This window comes from Chiloscyllium plagiosum, chromosome 18 (genome assembly GCF_004010195.1).
Source record: "Chiloscyllium plagiosum isolate BGI_BamShark_2017 chromosome 18, ASM401019v2, whole genome shotgun sequence".
NCBI lineage: Eukaryota > Metazoa > Chordata > Chondrichthyes > Orectolobiformes > Hemiscylliidae > Chiloscyllium > Chiloscyllium plagiosum.
In genome coordinates this window covers 38,625,736-38,652,348 of record NC_057727.1, presented here as the reverse complement: position 1 = coordinate 38,652,348, position 26,613 = coordinate 38,625,736, and the positions used below count along the sequence as shown (strand labels likewise).

The 26,613-nt window shown below is 37.8% G+C and overlaps 1 protein-coding gene across 2 annotated transcripts in view; it reads right to left on the bottom strand.

Annotated features, from left to right (window-relative positions):
* LOC122559057 (ataxin-7) overlaps positions 1-26,613 on the bottom strand; it is a 128,379-nt gene continuing 101,766 nt past the window's right edge. The window contains exons 4-11 of one of the 2 annotated variants that reach the window (XM_043708267.1): positions 23,213-23,450; positions 19,055-19,326; positions 13,696-13,778; positions 12,843-13,108; positions 6,850-7,045; positions 5,562-5,683; positions 2,544-3,519; positions 1-1,699 (exon numbers count right to left, since the gene is read on the bottom strand). In XM_043708267.1, the coding sequence (XP_043564202.1) occupies positions 1,682-1,699; positions 2,544-3,519; positions 5,562-5,683; positions 6,850-7,045; positions 12,843-13,108; positions 13,696-13,778; positions 19,055-19,326; positions 23,213-23,450 (2,171 nt within the window). In that variant the 3' untranslated portion in view covers positions 1-1,681. Of the gene's footprint in view, positions 1,700-2,543; positions 3,523-5,561; positions 5,684-6,849; positions 7,046-12,842; positions 13,109-13,695; positions 13,779-19,054; positions 19,327-23,212; positions 23,451-26,613 lie in introns of both variants that reach the window. The other variant, XM_043708266.1, reaches the window with a different exon arrangement.

The window sequence follows — 26,613 nt, the reverse complement described above, 5'->3', positions numbered from 1 at the left end:
AAAATTTGTGACACTTAGTTTGTTGAAAATTGGGGTAAGAAAACAGAGTTACAATTGATAACTGTCCCAAAGGAACAAGTAAGGTTCAGTAAAAGCCAGTTGTAAAAATATCTACTTGGATGCAGAAGGTGTGCCATTTTATTACAGCAGAAAGGAGCGATTTTATATTAATAGAAGCCTTTGCAACCCAGCAAGGAAATGGCATTATTACTTGGTCACCAACTTAAAATGTTGAGGAATTGCATATGCAACAGATGGCTTATTTAATTGTTTTCCTGCCATTTGTTCAATGATTTCAAGAGTAACTATACACTAGTTTTTCAATTTCTTAAATCTGTCTTTATAGCATTCATTAGATTCTCCACAAAAATCTATTAAGATTACTGTAACATTGTGTTAGTGTATGCTCACATTCTCCATACTGTACACACATTATTCCTTACATCTAGATTGGGGAGAAAGAGAAAGGTGCAACACGATTGGTGTTGCAAACATTGCTTTCAGCTGATTACCCAATTTGTAGACAAGTAGGGAAAATGTCGAAAAGTGCCCAAATTTTCAATAAAGTGGTCATTTTAAGCATGTTTTGTGGAATTCATTTTGAAATCCCTGATTTTTCACATTCTGACATGAAAACTCAACTGTATCCCTTTTTATTAAAATCTATTCCAGAATAGTTGGGATTACGGATATAATCTATTAGTGCAAAAATTGAGGACTACACATAGGCCAAAAGGGGAGGAAGCAGCGTACACTAAAATCATTTCATTTTCTTACCATTTTCTAAAGGCAAGACCAAGCTGCAAATGCCACTGAATCCCAGTAGTTTGTACCACACTCATGGTACAAAATTGATTAATTTAAGCAAACTTGAATACTTTTATTCATAAAGATAAAATTGTTGCATTTATACTCTAAACATGATGCAATTTTCTTTCAGCTCACCAGTCTGCTGTATTTCTAACCAGATAGCAGTTAGAATTTACACACAAAAATCTTAAAATAATCACCATAAACAAAACTCTATAGCATTTGCTGGACTTTAACTTCCGATTTGTCATTTTAATTCCACATTTTTGTCTGCTCAAAAAAGCCAAGATTTGCAGATTGAACAAAAATAAAACAGTAACTTCAAAAATAACCTGACAAGTCATCATACTTGGCAACTGTTTAGTTCAATTGTAGACACAGTACACACAAATCTAATGAAAAAATAAATACAACATATTTGTTTTGTGTTACAAATTTCCAGTAGATGCCAAGGGTCGTTAAAACAAAAACATCCCATTAACTTATTTTGTCATTATGCTTATGCTTAAACTCTTGGCAGTTCTGTTCAGCAATGCACTCATTAGTGGAAAGTTGTTTAAAAACTGCATCTTTGCATAAATCTCAGATCAGTAGTCATTTTATCGCCATACCCAATATTTAATACTGATTTGAACAGCTGCAATGGCCAAATTTTATCTAGATATCTATGTGAATTCAATTTAAAATATGCCATTACAGAAGCTGGCATTTCCACAAACTTGGCTTTAGAGCCTATTCAATGCTTAAATTCTGCTAACCACAGTACCTCCAGACCTGAGGAATACAGGAAGTTGAGATAATTCCAAGGCCTCTTAGATGCCTGCTTAAAAAAAAATAAAGATGTCCAGTTTCTTCCAGTAGAGCATTGGTACTAGGGTCGGGCCTTTGGCTGCAAAAATAAATAGAAGTTTGTTAACCAAATGTTTATTGTTTTAGAATAATCCATTTTTCTTAGCCTTTTAAAAGAAAACAATTCAAAAATAGATTCTTGATGCTTTTCTTAAATACAGTTTGCAGCAATTACTCTCCTCAGGAGCAGCAACTCATTCCTTTTGCCTGCAAAGCCCAACTAAAATCAAACCATTTTGAGCCAGGTCAAAATATCTGACCTGACAAGAACACTTCCCCCAATAGATAATTTTGATAAATGCATTTCTGTGCAATATAAAGTAAAAACAAAACATAATAATGAGCAATTAATAACCTCACTGAATAAACACTATTGCCTCCAGAATCATCACACTGCAACTGTAAATCAATTTGTCAAGTTTCTATATAATTGTAGGCATTACTGAAATTTGCTCCTCTTGAAAAGGATGCATAAATCGTGCTCCCCCAATTTGTCCCGATCACCACTGACTGTACTGCACTGCTTTTGCTAAAGATGAGGTAGTGTGAGGAAAAGGAATATTTGGTTGATACAGTCCCTTTAACTCATATCAATTTATAAATTTTTAATGCTCTTCACTTATTTCTAACAATTTGTTTACAGTACAGGGTAAATGGCAAGTTTACAATTAAATATGACTGAAAAATGCAGACCATCCTTGCCGGATTCTAAGAATTGTAGATTGCTCCAGCAAATAGGTAAACATTACCAGTCCAGAACAGAAACTCATGAAAAAAGCTTCAAGACAGAAATATTTGCACAATCATAATGCAATTTAGTATTTGTTAAACACTTCAGAAAAAAGTACTGCAGTTCACTTTTTCATTTCTCAGGACTGAAATACCTGATGAAGGAGAGTGTTGTTGGAAAGCCCTGGTGTTCCTGGGATCACGTTGGGATGTTTTGAATGAACATTGTTTACCACAGGTGATTTGGCAATCTTGTTCGATTTGTTACCACTATTTATGGTACTTGAACCTGGTGAGCTTTTCCGCTTTTTCCCTTCCAGTTTGTCCAGTGGGGTATGTGGGTGTGAAAAGCCACCATGTAAATTTACAGTCTGTTCATTTGACTGATGAACAAATGGCCCGAGAGAAAGAGTGGAATCACTACTGTTCATAACAACACTCATTCGTTTAATTGATTCTGCAGGAATCCCCATTTGGAGTCCTTTTCCTGATTGGTCATGTTTGAGGCCTGAAGAGTTCATCTTGCTTGTACAATTTAGACTGACGTTGTGCACGCTGCTGTATGATGAGGTGACAGATGAGTAGAAAGAGGTCCCCAAGCTCCCAGAATTCACACAATTTTTCTTCAGAGATTCTGTGGAATGAGTGGAAGAATAATGCAGTGGCAGTGCAGAAATATTTTTTCTTTTCTTTCCAGAACTGCTGCTGTTATTGTTGCTACTGGTGTTGCTATTACTATTACTGCTGGTAGATGACAGATCTTTAGGTTTAAAAGACTTGCTGGGTTTCATTTTTTGAGGTTTATTAAATACGGGTGAAGGAACTGAAGAAAGCCCAGAAGGCATCACAGAAGGTGAAGACACATGTCTAGATTGCATACAATAAGCAGGGTCCATGACGCCCAAGGCAGCAGGGTGAGCATTTAGAGTAGTTGCATATGATAGCACAGATTTACTTTCAATGGGTGACATAAATGGAGAAGAAACCAACACTGGAGGTGCCAAAGATGATAACGACGTAGAGGGAATAAAACCTGTAGCACTAACACTGTAATGTGACAGTGTAGAGTTTGTGCTAGTAACATATGGGCTTGACTGTGCTGAAGTAGGGCTTTCCACTGCAGGAGGAATTCTTCTGAAAGAAAAAAAAAACAAAATTACTTTGCTCAGATAGCATTATTCTTTAAACAAGAGGACTGTGTAACCTTTTGTCATAAAAATATCCATTCTATAACTACTTGAATGATTTCACATATTACTCATTAAGGATAAAACTACACATCTTTAAAAACCATTAAGATTTAGTTCATTTAAAATTTAATTGAAATTTTACAACTTCGTTGAATTTTAAACTTTAAAAATTAAGAAATCCTTCGACTAAACAAGATATTTAACTTCAGAATTTGTTGTTTTCTTAAAAAAAAATTACTTTGTCTTTGAAATTAACAGTTTCTCACTCTCGCTCCATTCGTATTATCCTCTGTGACCTCCACCAGTCCCACAACCCTCTAAGATACTCCCATCATTCTAATCCTGATCTCTTGAGGAACACTCCACCAAAGGGGCTGGTGCCTCCAGCTGCTAAGGCCCTAACTCTGGAATTCCCATCCAATAACTGTACCTCACTATCCTCTTTTAAGACCTACCTTAAAACCTCATCTAGTAGATGTATCTATTTAAAACAAGGATAATGCCATTTTTTTGGATTTAGGATTGTTTATACCAGGAAATCATCAGCAGAGTTAAATAAAAGCCAGGTATTTAAATTTTAAAGTATCAATCGTGGCTCAGTACTAGGGCTGAGTTCTCAGTTGTGGATTCAAGTGCCAATATGGAGACTCCAGGACATTAATGACCAAAATAATCTTTTAGCTGAAATGTTCAAGAGTTAGTCTTAGAAAAGGAAGTTGTAGAAATGGATTGAGTAGCAGTGAGTGACTATTTTGGAGATAGTGATTAAAGTACAGTTCAATCTAGCATCATAAGGCAAAGAAACAAAGATAGAACAGGAGTAAAAGTTTTAAGCTGGGGAAGGCAACTGGAAGAAAGCTGAGAAATCCATATGACAAAACTGGACTGGATACAGCTCAGTGAAGGAGAAAATCAGTGGATGCATTCAAAACGGAGATTCTACAGTTTACGTAGACATGCCCCTACAAAGCAAAAAGGGTGGCACCATCAAATCTAAAACATCCAGGTAATCTAGTAGCATGTAGACAAGCTAAAAAAAAGTAATAAGCGTAGAGGAGTATAGTAAGTACAGGATAAAGTGAAAAAGGAGATTAGGATACACAAAACAAATTGGCTGGATAAATTAAAAGGGAATCTAAGAATGCTTTATCAGAGCGAGAGGATGACTAAGGAAAAGATATGCCTATCAGAGATGTAAATGTTAACTTGTGTGCACGCAAATGATGTAGACAGGCTTCTGAATTAGTATTTTGTCTCCATCTTCAAAAGCAGACAGATGATGCAAACATTCTAGTTAAAGAGGATTGTGAAATATTAAGATAAAACAAGCATAGTGAGGAGGAAAGTACTGGAGGAACTGACAGTCTTGAAGATGGATGAATCATCAGGGCCAGATGAATTGTAAGGTGATTGGTAGAAAGTTTAGAAGGGATATGAAAAAAAGCTTTCTCACCCAATGGATGGAGTGTGCCTGGAATTGGCTATCCTGTTTAGCAGTTGAGGAGTATGCCCTCAATTCATTTAAAAAGCCTGGACATACACCTGAAGCACTTTAAACTGTAAGGCTCTGGAGAGTTGGATTAGAACGGGTGGTTAGTTCACTCAAGTTGGCACAGATGCGAATGACCTCTTTCTGTGCTAAATTTTTCTATGGCGTTGATCTTAATTAAAGGTCTGGCCTAGCCTCTCAAGTGAATAACAAATCTCCGATGCCACTATCCAAAGATGAGCATGGGTTTCCTTCTAGTGCCCCGATCAACAGTATCCTTGAAACAATATGACACAACCACAATGTCTAGTCATCATCATATTTTGGTCATAAGACCTTGCACTGCACACACTGGCTGCCCTGTTGCCAAACACTGCAATTTTCACTGCAAATCTCTTTTAGCTAATTATTTTTGTAACATTCTGAGCTCACGAAAGGTGCAATAAGTGCAAGTTCTTAAAGTGATAATAACCGATCATTTGTTTTATACTTACTTCCACATCTGAGAATTATGATGCTTTTCAAACATAGAGCTAAGTGCACATCGAAAGCGGTCCCATCGCCTGTCAAAGACAAAGTAGCCTCGGCCAACCTGCCGGCTTCCAAAGGTGCAAAGCTAATTTTAAACAAAAAGTCCAGCTATTAGATTCACAAAAAAACCTTATTGGTTATGCATTGCAATTAACATATAAAGCTTAAGTATTGCTGTGTGACTTAATATGTGTTTTGTATCCAGGTGAAGAGTTTCCACTTAAGGTCATAGAGATGTACAGCATGGAAACAGACCCTTCAGTCCAACCTGTCCATGCTGACCAGATATCCCAACTCACTCTAGTCCCACCTGTCAGCACCCAACCCATATCCTTCCAAACCCTTCTTATTCATATACCCATCCAAATGCCTCTTAAATGTTGCAATTGTACCAGCCTCCACCACATCCTCTGGCAGCTCACTCCATACATGTACCACCCTCTGCGTGAAAAAGTTGTCCTTTAGGTCTCTTTTATATCTTTCCCCTCTCACCCTAAACCTATGCCCTCTAGTTCTGGACTCCCCAACTCCAGGGAAAAGAGTTTGTCTATTTATCCTATCCATGCCCCTCATACTTTTGTAAACCTCTATAAGTCATCCCTCAATTACTTATTTAGATAAGTCTTTCCTTCTGGAGTTTCTACTCAAATTCATTTGCAATTCACCAAAATGTTCCATCAGCACAACTGGCCTGTGTTTAAGAAAGATTTTTTTTCAATAAAATGTGGGATAAAGATATCTTCATATGATTAAGACTGATAAATTAGTGGAGTTAAAACAATACAGCTGAAACTGTTATCACACACAATAAAAAGCAGCTTTAATTCTCAAGTAGTGTTATCAAATTTCAAAATGACTTAAAATAGCACCACTTGTTAATTATATTGGGGTACAGAGTCAGTCAGTCAGTGCCTTAGTAAATGTGAAAAAAGACAATTAGAAAGGATTTTTAAAAACTTGCCTTTGGTCTCCATGTGCTCAAAAGAAAATTAACTTTTCATGCATGCTTGAAGGCCTGCAAGCTTCTAGCACAATTTGTTTTTCTAAGCTAGCTTTTCTTAAAAATTATCTAGCAGTTATACCAATTTCAGGAGAATTGTAAAGATGCCAGCAGAACTACCAGGAACGTGTGGATTCTAAGTAGATACCATACAGTGGTTTTAAAAGAAAACTAGAAACGTCAAGAGAGAGTTAACACACAAAAACAAGCTGTGTCCAGTTTAAATTCATTAACAATTTGTTAAAACTTACAGCTGCTGGTCTAGGATGATGTCCAGAATAATGGCAGTCTAGTTTTTCTGCAGATTCCTCTTTATCGTCACATTCTCCCTCATCACTAGACAACCTGGATGCGGAGTCTGATCCCACTAATGAGGGGTGAGATTCGCACACCGGTGTGGTGTCAGTAGTGGTATTGCCACTGTGCTGTAATGTACAACCGGCAGGCCTGAGAAAGAAAGTCATTTAGTGATCATTGTTGCAATCCAGTCCAGTATACCACATGAGTCTGTGTGTTAGTAGGGAAAAAAAAGGCATGAAAACCTGATCAGTTTGACAGGATTACAAGTCATGGAAGATTTATTGTATTCAATGCATTAAATTCCTCAGAGATTATGTATCTGGGGCAACTACTACATTGTAATAATTGGAGTGTTTTGTTGTGCTCACGCTGTCATGGTAAAGAAGAGATTGCCACTAAAATCCACTACTTTCATCATATTGAACAATACAAAAATATCACACAATTTGCAGAAATCAAAGTTTCCAAGGTTAAGAACAAGGAGTAAATTTATTCTCAAATGTAGAAGTCATAATTCCATGCCATTGAACATCACTATATAGTACATGCATTTCCCTTAATATGTACCATTTTGCTGTACAGAAAAGTGTTTAAACTATGACTTGACAAGTCCCTAGTCCTAAGGATACAAAAGTAGCTTCAGAGATGGTTGATGCATTGGCTTAGATTTTCCAAAATTCAATTTGGGTAAGGTTCCTTTCGATTAGAAAATAGTCATCGTAACTGCTTTATTTAAAAAGACAGGTAGGCAAAAAATTGGAAACTGCAGGCCAATTAGCTTAAAGATCAGTCAGAGGGAAGATATTAAAATCTATTAGTAGTAAAGGTGGTGTACAGCACGCTTGCCTTCATTTGTTGAGGTACTGGATATTAAAAAACAAGTAAGTTATGGTATAGCTGTATAAAACTTGAGTTATGCCACGTTTGGAATATTGCGTGCCGTTCTGGTCACAACGCTACCAGAAGGACATAAGTGCTTTGGAGAGGTGGAGAGAAGGTTTATCAGAATGTTGACTCATCTGGACCGTTTTAGTTATAAGGAGAGGTAGGATAAACTTGAATTGTTTTCACTGGATAGGCGGAGACTGAGGAGCAACCCGATAGAGGTCTACAAAATTACGAGAGGCACAAATAAGGTGGGTAGTCAGAGGCTTTTTCTCAGGATGGTAAGGATAATTACAGGAGGGCACAGGCTCAAGGTGAGGGAGGGGGGAATTTAGCAGAGAAGTGCAGGAAAACTCTTTTCCATACAGAGGATGGTGGGGTGCCTGCAACGCACTGCAGATAGGCCTGGTGGAACAGGCATTTAGGGTATATCTTGATAGACATACGAACGGGAGGCAAACAGAGGAATAGAAACCACATGTTGGCAATAAGTAGCGAGTCTAAATAAGGATTAGGAATCGACACAGACTTGGTGGGCTGAAGGGCCCATTCCTGCTGCATTTAATTGTATTATAGAGTATTGTATTAGTAGAAATATTATAAAATGGCACTTAATCAACTTCAAGGCAATGAGATAGAGCCAACATGGTTTTGTCAAAGAGAAAGCATGTTTGACTAATTTATTGTGATTCTTTGAAAAGAAACTTGAGCTGTATACAAAGGCAACCCAGTGAATATTTTGTACTTAGACTTTCAGAAAGCATTTGATAAGGTGCAACATTAAAAGGTTATTGCAGAAAGCAAAGGTCCACGGTATTGGAGGTTACATATTGGCATGGATAAAAGACTGGCTGGCTAATAGAAAGCAGAGAGTAGGGATAAGCGGGCTTTTTACAGGCTGACTAGATGTCACAAGAAGCATGCCTCAGGGGTTGATGCTGAAGCCTAGACTCTACAATTTATATATATGTGATTTCTATGAAGGGACCACAAAGTATTGATGGTTACATTTGCTGATGACAATGGTAAGTAGAAAAGTGAATTCTGAAGAGGATAAAAATAGCACACCAAGGAATATAGACAGGTGAAGTGAACAAGCAAATGGAACATGGGAAAAGTGAGTAACTTTCCATTTATGGCAGACAGAACAAAAAAAGCTATTATCTAAATGTCAAGAAGTTGTAGAGCTGAGATGCAGAGAGGTCTGGGTGTCCTAGTATATGAATCACAGAAGATTAGCATTTAGGTACAGCAAGTAATCAAAGCTAATCAAATATTATAGTTTACTATAAGGGGAATTAAAAACAAATGTGGGCATGTTACGCTTCAGGTGAATTGGATATTGGTGGGACTGCATCTGGAGTACTTATAGACTGGCGTTAATATGTTGGAATAAGCTTAGAGAAAGCTTACTGGACTAATACCTGTAATGAGCAAATAGATAGCTTTATCAAGAAAGGCTAGACAGGCCCGTATCCTCTGGGAGTGTAGAAGAGTCTGAGGTGATGTAATTGAAACACAAGATCCTGAGGGGATTTGACAAGGTGGATGACAAAAGGATGTTTACTCTCGAGAAAATCTTGAACTAGGGATCATAGTTTAAAAAAAAGAGGTAATCTATTTGAGAGAGATTAAAAGATATTTTGTCGACCCCTTGGAGGGCTTTTGAATTCTCTTCCTCCAATAGGCAATTGATGCAGAATCTTCAAATATTTTGAAGGTAGAGGTTGATTCTTGATTGCCAAGGGTATGTGAAATTAATCATGGATATGAGGGAATGTACAGTTGAGGGTAAACTCAATTCAGGTATGATCTTACTGAATGGCAGAGCAGGCTTGAAGGGCAAGTGCCTACTCATGTTTCTTGTTTGTATGCTTGTATTTTAAAACAATGGAACATTCAACTTAATTCAGTTGAAATGTTTTGCATTAGGAAAATTTTCGTCTCATTCTGATGTCAAACATAAGGTTCTTAAGTGTAATTTTTGTATTATCTGATAATTCTGAATTTTTTTTGAACATTCATTTGTGAGAATCACTGGTTGGCCAGCATTTATTGCCCATTCCTTTCTGCCCTTCAGGTGGTAGTCAGCTGCCATCTTGAACTACTGCAGTCCAAATACTATAGGTGAACCCACAACGCCCTCGGAGGGAATGCTAGGGTTTTGACCCAGTGATAGTGAAGAAATGGCAATATATTTCCAAGTCAGAATGGTGAGTGGTTTGGAAGGGCAACTTGTAGGTGGTGGTGTGCCTAAGTATCTGCTGCCCATGTCCTTCTAGATGGAAGTGGTCATTGGTTTGGGAGGTGCTATCTAAGAATCTTGGTGAATTTCTGCAGTACATCTTATGGAGAGGTAACAGTCCTGCTACTCTTGAGTGTCAATGGTGAAAGACATGGATGTGGTGCCAATTCAACCAGGCTGCTTTGTCTTGGATGGTGCCAAGCTTCAAGTGTTGTTTGAGCTGCACCCATCCAGGTAAGTGGGGAGTATTCCATCCCACTCCTGACTTGTAAATGGTGGACAGGCTTTAGGGAGTCAGGAGGTGAGTTACTTGCCACTGCATCTCTGCTCCTCTGACTTGCCCATGTGGTCAGCATTTATGTGGAGAGTCCAATCGAGTTTCAGATCAATGATAACCACCAGGATGTTGACAGTGAGGGGTTCAGTGATATCAAGGGGCAGTGATCAGATTGTCTCTTATTGAAAATGGTAATTGCCTAGCAATTGCGTGTTCTGCATTTTACTAATCACTCATCAACCCAAGCCTGGATATTCTCCTAATCTTGGTGCATTTGATCATGGACTGCTTCAGGATCTAATTGCAAATGGGCAGAACATTGTGCAATCATCAACAAACATCCCCACTTCTGACCTTATGATTGAGGGAGGTCATTGCTGAAGTAGTTGATAATGATTGGCCTTCGGACATTACCCTGAGGGACTCCTGCAGAGATGCCCTGGAGCGGAGAGGACTTTCCAGAGACAATATGTCCCTGTTAGGGTGAAGGTGAAGGCTGGTCCATCTAGGGAATGCTGGATGACTAGAGAAATTGAGGCGGTGGTCAAGAAAAAAAAGAGGAAGCATATATCAAGTATACACAGCAGGGATCATGTGAATTGTTAAAAGAATAAGGGCAGTAGGAGTATACTCAAGAGGGAAAGCAGGAGGGCAAAACAAAAAGGGACATGAGATAGTTTCGGCAAGTAGGGTTAAGGAGAATCCAAAGAGGTTCTACAAACACATTAAGGGCGAAAGGGTAACTTGGGAATGAATTGGGTCCCTTAAAAATCAGCTAGGCTACCTGTGTGTGGAACCGCAGGAGATGGGGGAAGATACTAAGTGGTTATTTCGGATGAACATTTAATGTGGAGAAGGACAAGAAAGCTAGAAAACTCTGGGAAAGAAACAGTGATTTCTTGAAAAGTGTCCATAATACAGAGGTGGTGGTGGTACTGGGTGTCTTAAAAAAACCGGATAAATGTGGATAAATTCCTGGAAACTGATCAGGTGACCCCAAAACTTTGTGGGAAGCTAGGGACCATGATTGCTGGACCGTTTGCTGAGATATTTGGATAATCGATTGCCATGGTCAGAAGGCTGGAGGGTGGCTAACGTGGTGTCACTATTTAAGAAAAGTGAGAAGGAACAGTTAGGGAACTATAGACTGGTGAGCCTGACATTGATGGTGGGCAAGTTGTTGAGAGAATCCTGAGGGACAGGATTTACATGTATTTGGAAAGGCAAGGACTGATTAGGGACAGTCAACATGGCTTTGTGCGTGGGAAATTATGTCTCACTAACCTGATTCAGTATTCTGAAGAGATGACTATGATTGATGATGACAGAGCCATGGATATTATCTATATGGATTTCAAGAAGGTGCGTGACAAGGTTCCACATGGTCAACTGGTTAATAAGATTGGATCACATGGAATACAGGGACAACTAGCCATTTGAATACAAGATTAGCTTGAAGTAGAAGACAGTGGGTGGTGGTGGAGAGTTACTTTTCAGATTGGAGCCCTATGACCAGCAGTGTGCCACAAAGATCGGTACTGTGTCAACTGTTTGTCATCATTTTACATAAATGATTTAGATTTGAATATAGGAGGAATAATTAGTAAGTTTGCAGAGGACACCAAAATTGGTGGTGTAGTGGACAGCAAAGATGACAATCTGACAATACAATGGGATCTTGATCAGATGGACCAATGGGTTGAGGAGTGGCAGATGGAGTTTAGTTTAGATAAATGTGAGGGCCTGCATTTTTGTAAGGCAAATCAGGGTAGGACTTGTATACTTAATGGTAAGGTCCCGGGGAGTATTGCTGAACACTTGGGGTGCAGGTTCACAGTTCCTCGAAAGCAGAGGATGGTGAAGGCAGCGTTTAGTATGCTTGTCTTTACTGGTCAGCGCATTCAGTATAGGAGTCCAGAGGTCATGCTGTAGCTGCACAACACTATAATTTGAATGGTGTAAGCTCCAAATTTCAAGTTTCTATTTCCACATTTCTTCAGAGGCACTGCTCTAGTCGGACTTAAACTTTCCGCACCAAATATCATCCAAATTAGGAGTGAAGGCTCTCAATGGACATGCTGATGTCATGACATGGTCTCAGATTTTCAGCTACACCTCATCAAAATAACCCTTTACCCCATTTCAGACGTATTTGTAGTTAAAAGTTTTGAATTAACATTTAATCTTTGCTCCAATGCCTTTCAAAGATCAACTTTTCTCCCAGTTTACTCCCTGACCTTTCACACCTGCAGGCGTTAGGACAATTCTGGATTACAACCCTAATTCCAGCACTCAGACACATTTACAAAGACAGAATTTTGAGTGGCATACAGGATTAAATCAAATTTACTTTGCAGTTATGTCTAAGTTTCACTGACCTAGAATTGTCACTTATCATTACTTGCCCTATTTTAAAAAAATGCTCCAGCAACATCTTTCAGTTGTCATAAGTAGTTGAAACTTTCACTAGTGTTATCCATACTACATGGGCTTCAATATTTAAAATGAGCGGCATTAAAGTCAAAAAGTCACCTTACCTTGGAAGACTTGGATTGTGAAGTTTGGTTTTGCCAGACACCATTTGTTTTACATCCGATGTAATATTCCCATGGGAATTCTGATGCAATTCCTGGGAAGTTTTAGATGGTGAGGGATGTGATTCCCTGAGAAGGGGTGCCTGGTGATGATGCTCAGAGATTCGATGAGATTCTTTTTCCCTGGGTTTGTTTTTGTGCTCAGCCAACAAAAGGTCAAAATGTTTCCTGCGACCTGGTACTGCTCTCCGTTGGCTCAAGGAATGTGTCTGAAAGTTTCCAAGAATACACAAACGCAGGTGTTACAAGAGCATTTACCTCAACGTTTCTGATAAATGTAACATTACCTGGTCCTTAAACTATTCTTACACATAGTAAACACAATCTAATTTACATTAACTGTTTCATTTTAATGCTTGATACATACATTGTTATATTAGAAAAGAGCTATCAAAATATCAAATACAAATCAGTAAATTTTCACAAGCTGAATAAGTAATCCTTTACTGTCTACAAGGAATACCAAATATTATTTCACATCAACTGCTTTTGCAATAATGTTTCCTCAGGATTTTAATACAACTCATCTACCAGAGATTTTGGGTCAGTAGGAGAAAAGGAAATTGCTCTAGTAAATTTTGAAATCTTCTCATTTAGCTTTTTTTTGTATTCCCAAATGCTGCTTTGTTTATAAAATTAAAGATGACATGAAATTTTATTAGCAAAACCAACTCAATTATATTTGAAAATTATGCTTTTAGTGGAAGAATAATTATGTTCTCACAAAAGTGACAATGCAAGTCAACCCATCATGGACCTTTAGCAAGGAAACAGCTCAAGTTCAGCAGTAACCTACCTTGCATGTCAAAGATCTTGTACATGGTTTCTTGCTTTCAGGATCGAGAACACCACAGTGTCTGTTTGGGTCAAATTCCCGCTCTAATAAAACAGAAAATGTTACAAGTGTATACCAATGAAGGCCAAACTCTCCAAATGAGCACTAATACTTAATGCCAATCTTCTGCCATTTCCCCATAGCCCTGCACACTATATAAATTGAAACAATCATCTAGTGTGTCCTTGAATATCTTAATTGAAACTTTCAGGTGTGCATTTCAGGCTCAAAGCATTCAGGCTGAAAAGAAAATTTCTTCCTAAATTGCTTAGCTTCTTCTGCAAATCACTAAATCTGTGCCCTCTCATTCTCAATCCTTGTATAACAGCTAACGGTTCTGAAGGGTCATTGGACCCAAAACTTTAAACTCTACCTTCTCTCCGTAGATGCTACCAGACTTATGGAATTTCACCAGCAATTTTGTTTTTTGTTTGGATTTCCAGCATCCAGTTTTTTGTTTTGAACAGTTTCTTGCTATCTCCTGTTCTGGCCCATCGTGATTGAGGCCGTCTGTCGAGTCTCCTCTTGGCCTCATCTAAGGAGAAAGTTCCAACTGCTCTAATTTATGTTCACAACTGAAATTTATCATCCCTGTAACTATTTTTGTAAACTTCTTCTGCATTGTGTTCACATTCTTCCTCGTGTGGCATCCACAACTGTAGACAATACACCAGCTGATGTCTTAATCAAAATTCAGCATTATCTCCCCTGCTCTTGTACGGTATCATAAAGCACAAGATAGTGTATGCTTTACTAACTACTCTCTCTACCTTTAATGATTTACATACATATATGTTCTTGTACCCCTTGCTTTATATTGTGTCTCTTCCTACCAAAATGAATCACTTCACACTTCTACACATTGAACCTCAGTAACCACCAATCTGCCCACACCACACTTTTATGTCCTTTTGAAGTTCTACTTGAAGTTGTCTCCTTCACAATTTGCATCATTTTAAAATTTTGTACTTTCCACAATCATTGAAATCACACCCTATACACCAAGATTTACAACATTATCAGAACTGCAAGGGATCTAATTCTAATCCCTGGGGAACTCCACTACAAACCATCTTTCAGCATGAAAAACATCTATTAACCATCACTTATTTCCTGCCACTCAGTCAATTTTGTATCAATATTGTTATTGCCCCTTGAATTCTATGAGCTATTACTCATCTGTTGTATAGAACTGTATCAAATACATTTTAAAAGTACTATTGATTTTCAGTTTTTGACTAGTTAATGGGGAGTAGTTATTGAAAACCAAAATAAAAAAGTATGTGGCAAAAATCTGCTTCCAACCTGACAATATTAATTTTTCCACAAACATTTTGAAAAGAACAACCTTTGTGGGATAACAAAAATCATTTAACTTATGTCTCTCATGCCAGCGGAATTGCCAATGATTCCCTCCCTTTGGACATTGTCATCTTCACCCCAAAAGCTGCGGTCACTAACACATTCTCCTCCCTGACCTCAACACAAACGTCAAATTAAATCCACCAACCTCTGTCTCTTGTTGATAAAATACTTATAGTAGCCTTTCAGAATAATTAAAGAATCCATGTGTGGCAACTGCAGTATTCAGTAGCCGATATATTGGTTTCTTTACTGACAGATTTGGGTACATTTTGAAGTTTTACAGTGACTAGTGGTAATCAAACAAAAAGAACATCTCATACAAAAACCAACAACTCTGACACAGGCTAATTGTAACAAAGTTATTATGCCCCAAGAAAATCAGTTTTCTTGGCAGCAGCAATTTGGCTCTTTGCAGTCAGCTCTGCCAGTCAATAAGATCACCGACGATCTGATGACAGCCTCAACTTCATCTACCTGACTGTCCACATGATTCTCCATTCCCGGTCAAACAAAAATGAACTCAACCTCAAACAGCCTTTAATGTTCTCTTAATTGAAAATGTCTGGGCATTTCAATAGAATCTGCATTATGAATTTACCTATGCTGATAGCTCATTCTACATATTTTCTAGTTTGTACACGAAATTCATGGAGGAAGATCTTGTGCTATCTCAGCCTCTGAGCTAAAACTCTGGGTTAAAGTTCCAGTCTAGAACTTGACACAGAAATGCACTGAAATCCTTTAAAAGCAGTCTATGGCATGTGCCAAGAACAGGAGAATTTCTCAGTCACTTGAAGAGGAGTTTCCAGTAAATCAAGCTATGGAAACAGACAAGCATGTTTTGTCTGTGTATTAGAGTATTACAACACAACGGCCTTTTGTATTTGCACCATTCATCCAGCATCGATCTACTCTAATCCATTTCAGGTCACTTCACAAATGTACTTATATATTATCTGAATACTTCTTAAAAGGCTAAATGGCTCCTGTCTCTACTAACCTTTCGCTCAGTGTGTTCCAGATATTCACCTTCTGGTGAAAAAAAACTTTTCCTCTTTTCCCTTGCCTCAATTCTATAGCCACTGGTTATTGACCCCTGCACGAAGTAGAAAGTTTCTTCCTATCTGCACCCACAACTTTGTAGGTCTCCAAGTTGCTTCTCAACTCGTCTAAGGAAAAACAACTCATCTTATTTAGGCTCTCTTCCTGGCTGAGTCACTGTATCCCAAGCAACTCCCTGGTGAATGTCTACTACATCTTCTCTAGTGCAATGACATCTTTCCTATAACAAAGCAACCAGAGTGAAAAGGAATCCTCCAGCTGTAGCCCAACCAATCTATTCTTGTATTCAATGCTTCAACTAATAAAGGCATGTATTCCCATTTGCCTTAACCATCCTTTTCACCTGTCCTGTTCAAATATCCATGGGAATACACACCAAGATCCCTTGGATCCTCAGTATTTTCCAGGGTCCAAGGGACCCTGCCTTCTTGGTCCTTCCAAAATGCATTACCTCTCAATTTTCAGGATTAAACGCCATCTGTCCAACCTGCCCCATAGTCCCTCAGTCCTAAAGATGTCCTGCTTAATACTTAACATATCAATTTTTATGTCATAGAGTCACAGATATGTACAGCATGGAAACAGACACTTTAATCCAACTCATCCATGCCAATGAGATAGCCTAAATTAATCTAGTCCTATTTGCTAGCATTTGGCCTATATCCCTCCAAACCCTTCATATTCATATATCCATTCAGATGCCTTTTAAATGTTGTAATTATAACAGCTTCCACCACCTCCTCTGGCAGTTAATTCCATATATACACCAGCCTCTGCGTGAAAAAGTTGCTCCTTATGTCCCCTTTAAAATCTGCCCCCCCCCCCACACCTGCAAACTTATCTGTTACCCTCAATATTTATCATAAACTTCCCTATTTTTCCTTACCCAATCTTATACATTCTTCAACAGCCAGGTTTTCATGCACTGGCTGTCCTCCTCACATTTTTGAAGAACATGCTGGCTGCGTACTCTTGCCATTTCCTTTTTGAATAACTCCCACTGCTTGGATGTAGATTTTCCTACAGGTTGCTCCCAGTTCACTTGTGCCAAACCCATTCTTGTGTTAAAAATCATCCCTCCCCCCCCAATTTAGAACCTTCATTCATGGTTCAACTTTGTCCTCTTCCATGACTACCTTAAATCTTATGAATATGACTCATTAGACAAGAAAAAGCCTCCAAGACTCTAGGCCTAAAACCTCAATAGACAAGCATATAAGATTTCAAGAATCAAATGAACTTGCACGTTTCAAGTATTCTCCAAGTTGCTAATACAAAAGGAGTGTATATAGCCACCGAAGAGGAGTTTGCAATTCAGTTTTTTTAAATGAAGGACTGGCTCTAAACAAAAAAAAACTCAAAAAGCATTGTTGTGAATGAGAGAGTTGTGAATGAGAGAGTTGTGAATGGAATACCTTGCCAGCTCTTGTCGTCATGAAATGAAGCAGTTTTTGTTTTCTCACCAAAAGTAGCACATGCCTGTTTTCAGGCCCACTTGAATACTGTTTTTGACCTTGCTATTTACTAAGTGCTTCAGAGTTTTGGGAACGCTACTCCAAAAATTTTCCTTTGACCCTTGAAAAATCTGCCCTCATCTCTCCACCTACTTAAAAGTCAGAATCACTTAAGGGCAGAAACATTGATGCAATCACTAGAATTTACCCAGATTCTCACAAGAATTTACCCAGATTCTCACTAGAATTTACCCAGATTCTCACTAGAATTTACCCAGATTCTTGAGATTTGCAAACTTTACATTCTTTCATTTTAGTTTCCTTTTAACTTGTTTATTTTCATAAGGTTTTGTCCCACCTGCCCTGGAATTAGGACGCACTATATCTGAACAAATTGATCAAACATAATTTAAACCATCCAACTAGATTGCTTATGCACCAAACTTCAGAAATCATGGCTATTCTAGAATGCTGAAGTCATACAGGTTTCGATTTTTCAAAACTTTAACTCAGCAACTAGAACAGAAGTCTTAACAATGGGAGAAAATGAGGACTGCAGATGCTGGAAAAGCACAGCAGGTCAGGCAGCATCTGAGGAGGATAATCGACATTTTGGGCATAAGCCCTTCATCAGGGATGAGGCTTGTGGGCGTGGGAGCTGAGAATTAAATGGGAGTGGGGTGGGGTGCCTCATATCCCACTTTGAGACCCTGCAACCATATGGGATCAATGTAGATTTCACCAGTTTCCTCATTTCCCCTCCCCACAACATTATCCCCGTCTCAAGACTCCAACTCAGCACCACCCTCTTGACCTGTCCATCACCTTTCTCATTTATCCACTCCACCCTCCTCTCCAACCTATCACCTTTTCCCCACCTTCATCTATCTATTGCATTCACAGCTACCTTCCCCTAACACCACCCCACTCCCATCTAATTCTCAGCCCCCAGGCCCACAAACCTTATTCCTGATGAAGGGCTTACACCAGAATCGTCGAATCTCCTGCTCCTTGGATGCTGCCTGACCTGCTGAGCTTTTCCAGTACCACACTCTCAAGTCTTAACAATGGCACCTCTACCAACTTAACAGGCTATTCCACTGAACTGGATGAACTGAACATTAACTGAACAATGAAATTTCCATTACAATACTTCAAATTCAAAGAAAACCTGATCCTACTGACATGCAATAATTAAATATGTAGCTTTTATTGGATTGCACTAACTTTTTATTGCAAAATTCTGTAAAGTCCTGGCTCATCACCCTCCCCTTATTATGATAATTAAGATTTGGTTATTTGTCCTCTAATTCTCTCTTTAAATGCTGGGTTTTTAAAAAAGATTTGTGCAGTAGCTAATGAGTTTAAAAACAAATTATTTGACATCTGAGAGAAGTTACAACAGTTCCTTTGCACCATAAAAGGCTATTCGGACTCACCTGACAGTCGTTTATGAGAAGAGGATTTCTTGATATTTTTAGCATCTTCAAGTTTCTTTTCTGAGGATGAAGGAGTTGACAGAAGATTTTTACCATTGGGTATCTGTCCAGTGGAGGGCAGGGGTGCCTTTGGTATTGTAGGGCAATTAAGGCCAGTTTTTATTGAAGCATTCACAGTGGTGGAATGAACAGGAACTGGCATCATTTTCAATGATGTGCCATCAATCTTCACATTAGGATGCATCTTCTCTGGTCTGACCACTGAAGTCATGCTGTAGAATGATGAGTTTAAATGAAATACTTTGCATCAAAAAGATTAACATAACCATATGCTCCACAATAATTTTTTTTCCAGGAATTAAAAATATTTATAAAATTTCAAACTCACCTTATAAAAATATGCATACTTTAGCAATACCAATTGTTTGTCAACCTCCTAACCATGGTCGCCACTCCATAAATGTTGTCTGAACCAGGAAATACCTTAGCCTGACAACTTCTAAAAGATAAGCATCTGTACATAAAGCAACTGAGTCTATAAATGAACATCTGTACTTTTGGACAGTTGCACACAAATCCACTTCCCTTTTAAATCACTCACCATTCACTCACCTATCTACTTCAGTGGTAGCTTGGGCAACAAATTGTTTGCAAACAAGAGAATACAGCAGGCAGCCACTTCCAGGGTTGCAACACCGCGAACCTATATATTGTCCATCTGATTTATTTACCTCCATTCTAATGGAAGCATCTATGTTGCAATGACTACTAAGTTACAGATATTATGAAAAAGAATTGGGAAAACTGGGAAATAAAACCTAGAACTAATATGCAACTGTTCTCAAGTATTATATTTTGCTGGTTTTGAATAAATAATATTTACACTAACTGTTGAAATCTAAATAGCTATTGGGAATCCCCGTAAAATACTGTGCCTACGTAAACAATTTTAAAAGCCAACAAGTGCTGAGCACCAATAGTAAACCTGTAAGAAACGTTAGCAAGATAAATTAGATACTCCATCCAATCAAGAGCTGTCATCTAAATGAAGGCCATTTGTAGGAATGCTCCAGAAGTGCTCAAAATACAACAGGAATGACCAGAGTGAAGCTGCCAGCATAAGCAGAATTGACAGAACCTGTGAAGAGCTGCTATTCCAATCACTAACAAACCCATCAGTAGTAAGCAAAGGACAGCAACTGTATGATTGAAGGAATGTGTAATGGGAAGGTAAGGGTGCATCAGCCTGAGGGCTGGAGTGATGGCAAGAGAAACAGAGAACACACCAGTGCAAACTGGAGAGACTGACAGCACTGTCTGCTTGAAGTGGGCAGAGGAGTGAAGAGATAGTGAGGGGATAGTGAGTGAATAGCTGCTTATCAGAAATTAAGTTGACGGGATGAACACACTGAATAGGCTTTGCTGTTTCACTTTCACAACCTAACTTGTTCACAGAAGGATCTTTTGAGACAGTATATTAATAACTACTTCACACGCTCAAGAGGAGCTTTCTTCACGTGGTAACAATGACAGAATAATGTACTTATCTAGCACTGAAACCATTTGGAGAGTTAATCTAAATTCATTCTAAAATAACTATGTTCAAAAAGAAAATGATTTCAAACTACTGCTTTCCAAATGGAAGAACTGATTAATGTACTGGTGAAACTACTCATTTTCTATGGCTTTCATGCAAATTCCATCTTTTAAACATATAATAATCCAAGCCAATATCTAGATCTAAATAATCCCAGTGATATCCTCCTCCGTTCTTGTTTGTAACGAGCATGAATTTGAAAGGTCAGATGAAATTCTTTGGAACTTTAGTCATTATTGCATTTCCTTCATTACAACAAAGTAACTCATCAATTCATTTATGGGAGTTTAGAAATAGGCAGCATAATTTAAAAATTGGAAGAAGTTCAGAACTCTGAAATAGTTGATGCTAGATTAATAGTTACACTTAAAATAGATTGAGATCAGAGTTGCAGTAAAGAGTTTATAACAACTTGGTATAATCTTTCGGCTTGATGAAATGAAAAAGCATAATCTTTTAAACTCACCAGTTCACAGAAAGCATGCTTACAGTGATGGCTTTCTGTATGCACAAGTATCAACAATTAAAAAAAAATATACCTATCATCTTATAGCGACTGATAGTGAGTGTCTTGAAAATGAATGCTCTCCTTGCGTTCTATGGTTTTAAGTTTAATGGAAGAGTGATGGTTTAGGACATGGATGAATTCCTCAATTCTGTTTGACTGCCCAATACCCCATGACTCAACAGAAATACAGATGGTATGATTACTACTTGACTGTATCACTTAACAAAAAGTATTAGCGAGAACGAAAAAGGAACACAAAAATCAAAAATTAGCCTTGAGAAAATCTCAAGAGCTTTTGAAAAAGGTTTTTCACCAATGCTCTAACATTGTGTCACAGTCAAACAGAAGGCTGTGAACTTGATGGTTTTAAATTTCTAATGAATCTTGTGTAATGAAGGTCATAGTTCTCTTGAAATAGTGAAATGATAAGCACCCCAGCAACTAACTTGCAGGCTCAAGCTGTGGGGTATGGGAGGCATTGCTTGAGGTCTGGCTCAAATCTCCAGTCCATCTCCTTATGAAAATGCAATGAGAGTTTGAGAGATGTCACTTGACCAGTGACAAGGAAATTCTTACTAATCATACTAATTAGCAAGTGATTGCTGATGTATAGAGGAAACAAGAAAAAGAAATACTGATGGGCACATGCTGATATTGCTGGAAGGAAGAAGCATTTTTTCCCCACTCTGTTTTTCCCTTTGGTGGTCTGACAGGAGATCTAAAAGAGATTTTCAAAATCACAAGTGGGATGGATGGAGTAGATAAACTGTTGCCGCTCATAAAAGAATGAGAGGGCATAGACTTAAAGTGACGTGCAAATGAAACAAAGGATAAAGAAACTTTCATACAGTGAGTGGTTCAGATATGGAATACACTTGGAAACGTGGTGGAAGCAGGTTCAATTGAGGCGGTCAAGAGCATTAAGTGATTATTTGAATGAAAATAATGTGCAAGGTTAGAGGAAAAGCAGAAACTTGGCACTAGGTGATGATGCTCATTTGAAGAACTAGTGCAGGGATAATAGGCCAAATAGCCTCATCCTCCTTCATAAAGATTCTGTAATTACCTTACTCCTTTTACATCCTATTACATCACCTTTGCAAACTCATTTGTTCCACCTGACTTACTCTAGGTCATAGCAAACTGAACAGGGACCTTTCTGCCTCAAAATGATTGAGATGAAACTTCAGAGCCTGAAAACAAATGCTGAATATCCCCTTGCTAGTCCTGGAAAGTGTAATAATAATGCTGAATCCTAGCTCAGGTAAATACTCCATTTGAGGCAAGAAAGTAACGAAGAGTTTTAAAAGAATATGTCGCATTCCTTATCAATTTATTTAATCTCTAACAAAACAATTATAGAACATGGAATGGAATACTTCAAAAAAGATTCCAAAATGTGTACACTACCAAATTCAACAGATTGATCAGCAGAATAAATTTGTTTCAGACAGGAAATGCTGCAAATACCCAACAGGTCAGTCAGCACTGGTCAATAGAAAAATCATTGTATTTGCGGTGCAATCTTTCAAATTTATAGCATTATTTGCATTAATATTCTAAAATTTCCTCCATCCAAGGTATCAAAAGAACGATTTCTAAAATGAAGGCAAAAATTGTTTGGTACAGGATTAAGTTTGAAGAGATTAATTGTGAAAAGCCACAAGTGCATAAGCTAAAGATATTTAAAAGATTTCAGCAGACATTAAAATTGTAATGTGACTGTTAAGAATTTTTAAAAATTAGGTATTTTAGGTATCTGAGCAAAGTGACGCTAATAATTATTCAAATGAAAATTTCCTTTGTCTATCACTAATCAAAGAATCAAAGCTACTAAATATTCTGAAAAGAGTCACACAGTGATCTTACTGGACATGTGTTAGTTCAAGGGTGATGTGGAAACATTCATCCAATGGCAAATCTTAGCTCACGGATTATTTAATTAGAAGCTAGAGTTAAATTATCTGAAACTTATGGTAAAAGTATCGTAGTAAAACAATGCAATGTTTTGTTTAACCAAAGTGCAAAAATTAAAATCGAAACATGCACTAACTTTTTATCATGGTGCATCTTGCCATGGTGAACCAGGTAAAGTGGTCTGCTCATACCACTGAAGTGAAGTTTCTCTTTGGGGGATTTCTGTATCTTAGAGCCAAACGAAGCACAGTTTCCACCAGAAGAGCGACTGTTCCCACAATCACTACCGCTTCTGTTTTTTGAGAACGGGGAAGAATAAGAGTTGGAGGGTGGAGGAGTCACAGGTGGTTTGCTTGAAGTACCGTGTCTTCTTTCTGTGTACAGAGAACAAAACAAATCAACTTCTAGCCAAAAACTAGAATTGCCTATCTAAGTTTTAGTTATGAAATATTAATCCCAAACTAAGTATTCTCTCTTGGGCAGTTTCAACACCTGAATAAAGATGCAAGATCTTTAATGCTCTGAATATTGCAATGGAGCAAAACCCAATTAGCCCCTTGTAGCAAGTTGTACTGATTCAAGCTAACTACTACTAATGTATCGGCTTAGGAATGTTTATTTTTGAATATAATGCATCCTCTTCAATTAAGATTTGTTGCTTTCTGCTTGTCCAATTTCAAAATGTAATTAAAAACAATGGTGATATAATTTCTCTAACTAGCAGTGACTCCAACAGTAGAAATTGTTGGAAAAGCTCAGTAGGTCTGGCAACATCTGTGGAGAGAAATCAGAGTTAATGTTTCAGGTGGAGTGACCCAAAATCTTAACTCTTGATTCCTCTCCATAGATGCTTGAGCTTTACCAGCCATTTTTGTTTTTGTTTCTGATTTACATCTTCAGTTTTTACTTAATGATTCAACACTTACTGACAGATCTCTTGAATACTGACTCAATCGGTTTTGAAATAGACCTGACTCTTGCAAGGAAACCAATTTGCAGCAGTAATTTCTAAGTTACTTCAACTTTATCAAAAATTAATACAAACTTTTGTTGCTACCTCAAAAAAAAGGTAACTTGTATTGGACACTCCAAAGATAGCAAGTGCCAGTTTCAGGCAAGTAAGGCAAGCTTTAAAGGCTTCTGTGTGAATCTTCGTTGACAATTTAAGAAAAGGTTCAGCAGCTAGAAAATTCTGAAATGCAAGTTAATAATCACACACATTTAAGCTTACTTCCTACTCTGGTGCTGTGAATCTGTACCACAAAAGAAAGTCTTTTCCATTTCATTCGTATATGTGGTATTGGGAAAATACTAGTTTCTTGAAATAATTTGTAATGATATATAAAATACTTCAATATAAGACCAACAGGTTTATGCTAAAAGCAGGTATAGGTCAAAGGCTAAAGCAGCTTAACTATAAATTTGCCTGAGCAAAGATGATTGCTCAAGATTATTTTTAGAGCTAGTGACAATTCTTGGGCAAATAACTGAATGTTAGTAACTGTCCTCACATAAGATTAATGTCAGGTCTTGTCAGGTAGAACATATCCAATTTTGTGTGTGCAAGAAAAATGTCATTATTTCAACATTTGTTACCATGAAAACATCATTATTCAGTTACTGTTTAAATCAGCCCTTGCTCAGGACCACTATGATAGTATGGCCAAATTCAGGAATGCTTCAGAATCATCAGCACATAACAAAAGATTGCCTAAAAACTTGTAAGTGCATTATAGCTGCATGTTAGAACTACAGATGCTTAAATTTATAGCATTAGAAGTTGAAAAGTTTGCATTTACATCCCACATTATCTTAATATCTCACAGCATTTATTATTGCAATGAAAGCAATTACTTTGATAATACTTTAAAAAATTGTGAAGTGGACATTTCCTTTTGATGGTGCAGCCTTCAAGAAGTGATCAAATATTTAGGGAAACAACTCATTTCCTTCCTCAATTTTAGACTGAGATAATTTACATTTAAAGCCTAATTACTCTGTGGCAGAACTGCCTCCAACTTGCTCCATCTTGTCAGCTTTCTCAATTTTTGATACTGATCTCAGTTTCAGAATGGAGAGTCATAATACAATTGTAGGATTTCATATTTGCAAGTAAAATGGTAACACAGACACCAGCAGGGGGGAAAATGGCATATATTGCATATCTTATTCTAGTACTATTCTAGTAGTGAAACATCGCTGAAGATCAAGAAACTTTTTTAGTGTTTTTTTTTCTACCATCTCCTCTTCTCAAAGTATCACAAATCTTAATGTCAGAAAACAAAGAACTGCAGATGTTGGAAATCTGAAACAAATACAAATTGCTGGAGAAACTCAGCAGATCTGGCAGCATCTGTAGAGAGAAAGCAGAGTTAATGTTTAAAGTTCAGTGACCCTCTTTGATTTCAGTTTAGGTCAGTATGTGGCTATTATGCGCCTTTTGATAAACACAAGCAGACAACTGAACTACATGAAACATCACAGCCAAGTTCACTTTTCACCTCAGCTAACTTTCAAAAAGGAAGTCTAATAGATACAATTTTCTGCCACCCAACACGAGCAACCAGATTTTATTAAGGTCAAATCTATCAACCTACTGATTCTGCAGGAATTGACTATCAACCTTCCATCCTGAACCCTCAAAAAGATAGTTTCCTCACCTAAATGGCTTACATGTGCAAGAATCTTGATTATAACATTTAGTACATTTTGTTGTAAATACTGTTGCTGAAACTTTTAACATTTAACTAAGTGTCCAATTTTTTCTGGCACTGCTAATACGCCAAGGATCAGAATTATCATTTCACAGAATCAAAAATATCACAATTCAAATACATTGGAATCGCTGCCTAATTATGAAAATGTAAAAGAAAAATGTATTGCTATATTCTATGATTTCTGGTAATTACTGTCTGCAATAGTCATTAGTTCTATTCCCCACATTCACTTTTGAGATTCAATGGCATTATCATAGCTGAATCCCACTACCAACATCTTTGGGGTCACCACTGACCACAAACTGAACCAGCCACATAAATACCGTGGCTAAAAAATATCAGAGGCTAGGAATTCTGTCATGTGTAACTTGGTTCATATCTCCCCACAGACCTGTTTAAACCTTACAAGGCACAAGGCTGGATTATGCTGGAATGCTTTCCACTTGCCTAGATTGGCATAGCTGCAACATCACCCATGAAGCTTCTCATCAACCAGCAAAACAGATCATTTGGGTGATACACCAGCCACCACTTTCACCACCGTTTACTCTCTTCACCAACAACGCATTGTAGCAGCAGTGTATACCTTCTACAAGATGTACTGCAGCAACTCCATTTTCCAAAGCAGTGACCTCTACCACTGACAGCAAGGGCAGCAGATGCATGGGAACATCAATAACTGCAAGTTCTCTTCCATGCCTCACACCATCCTGACTTGGAACTGTAATCATTATTTCTTCGCTGTCAAAATGCCAGGAACTCAACAGCACAGTGGTTGCACCAATATCCCAAAGACTAGATTTTCAAAGGATGCTCACCA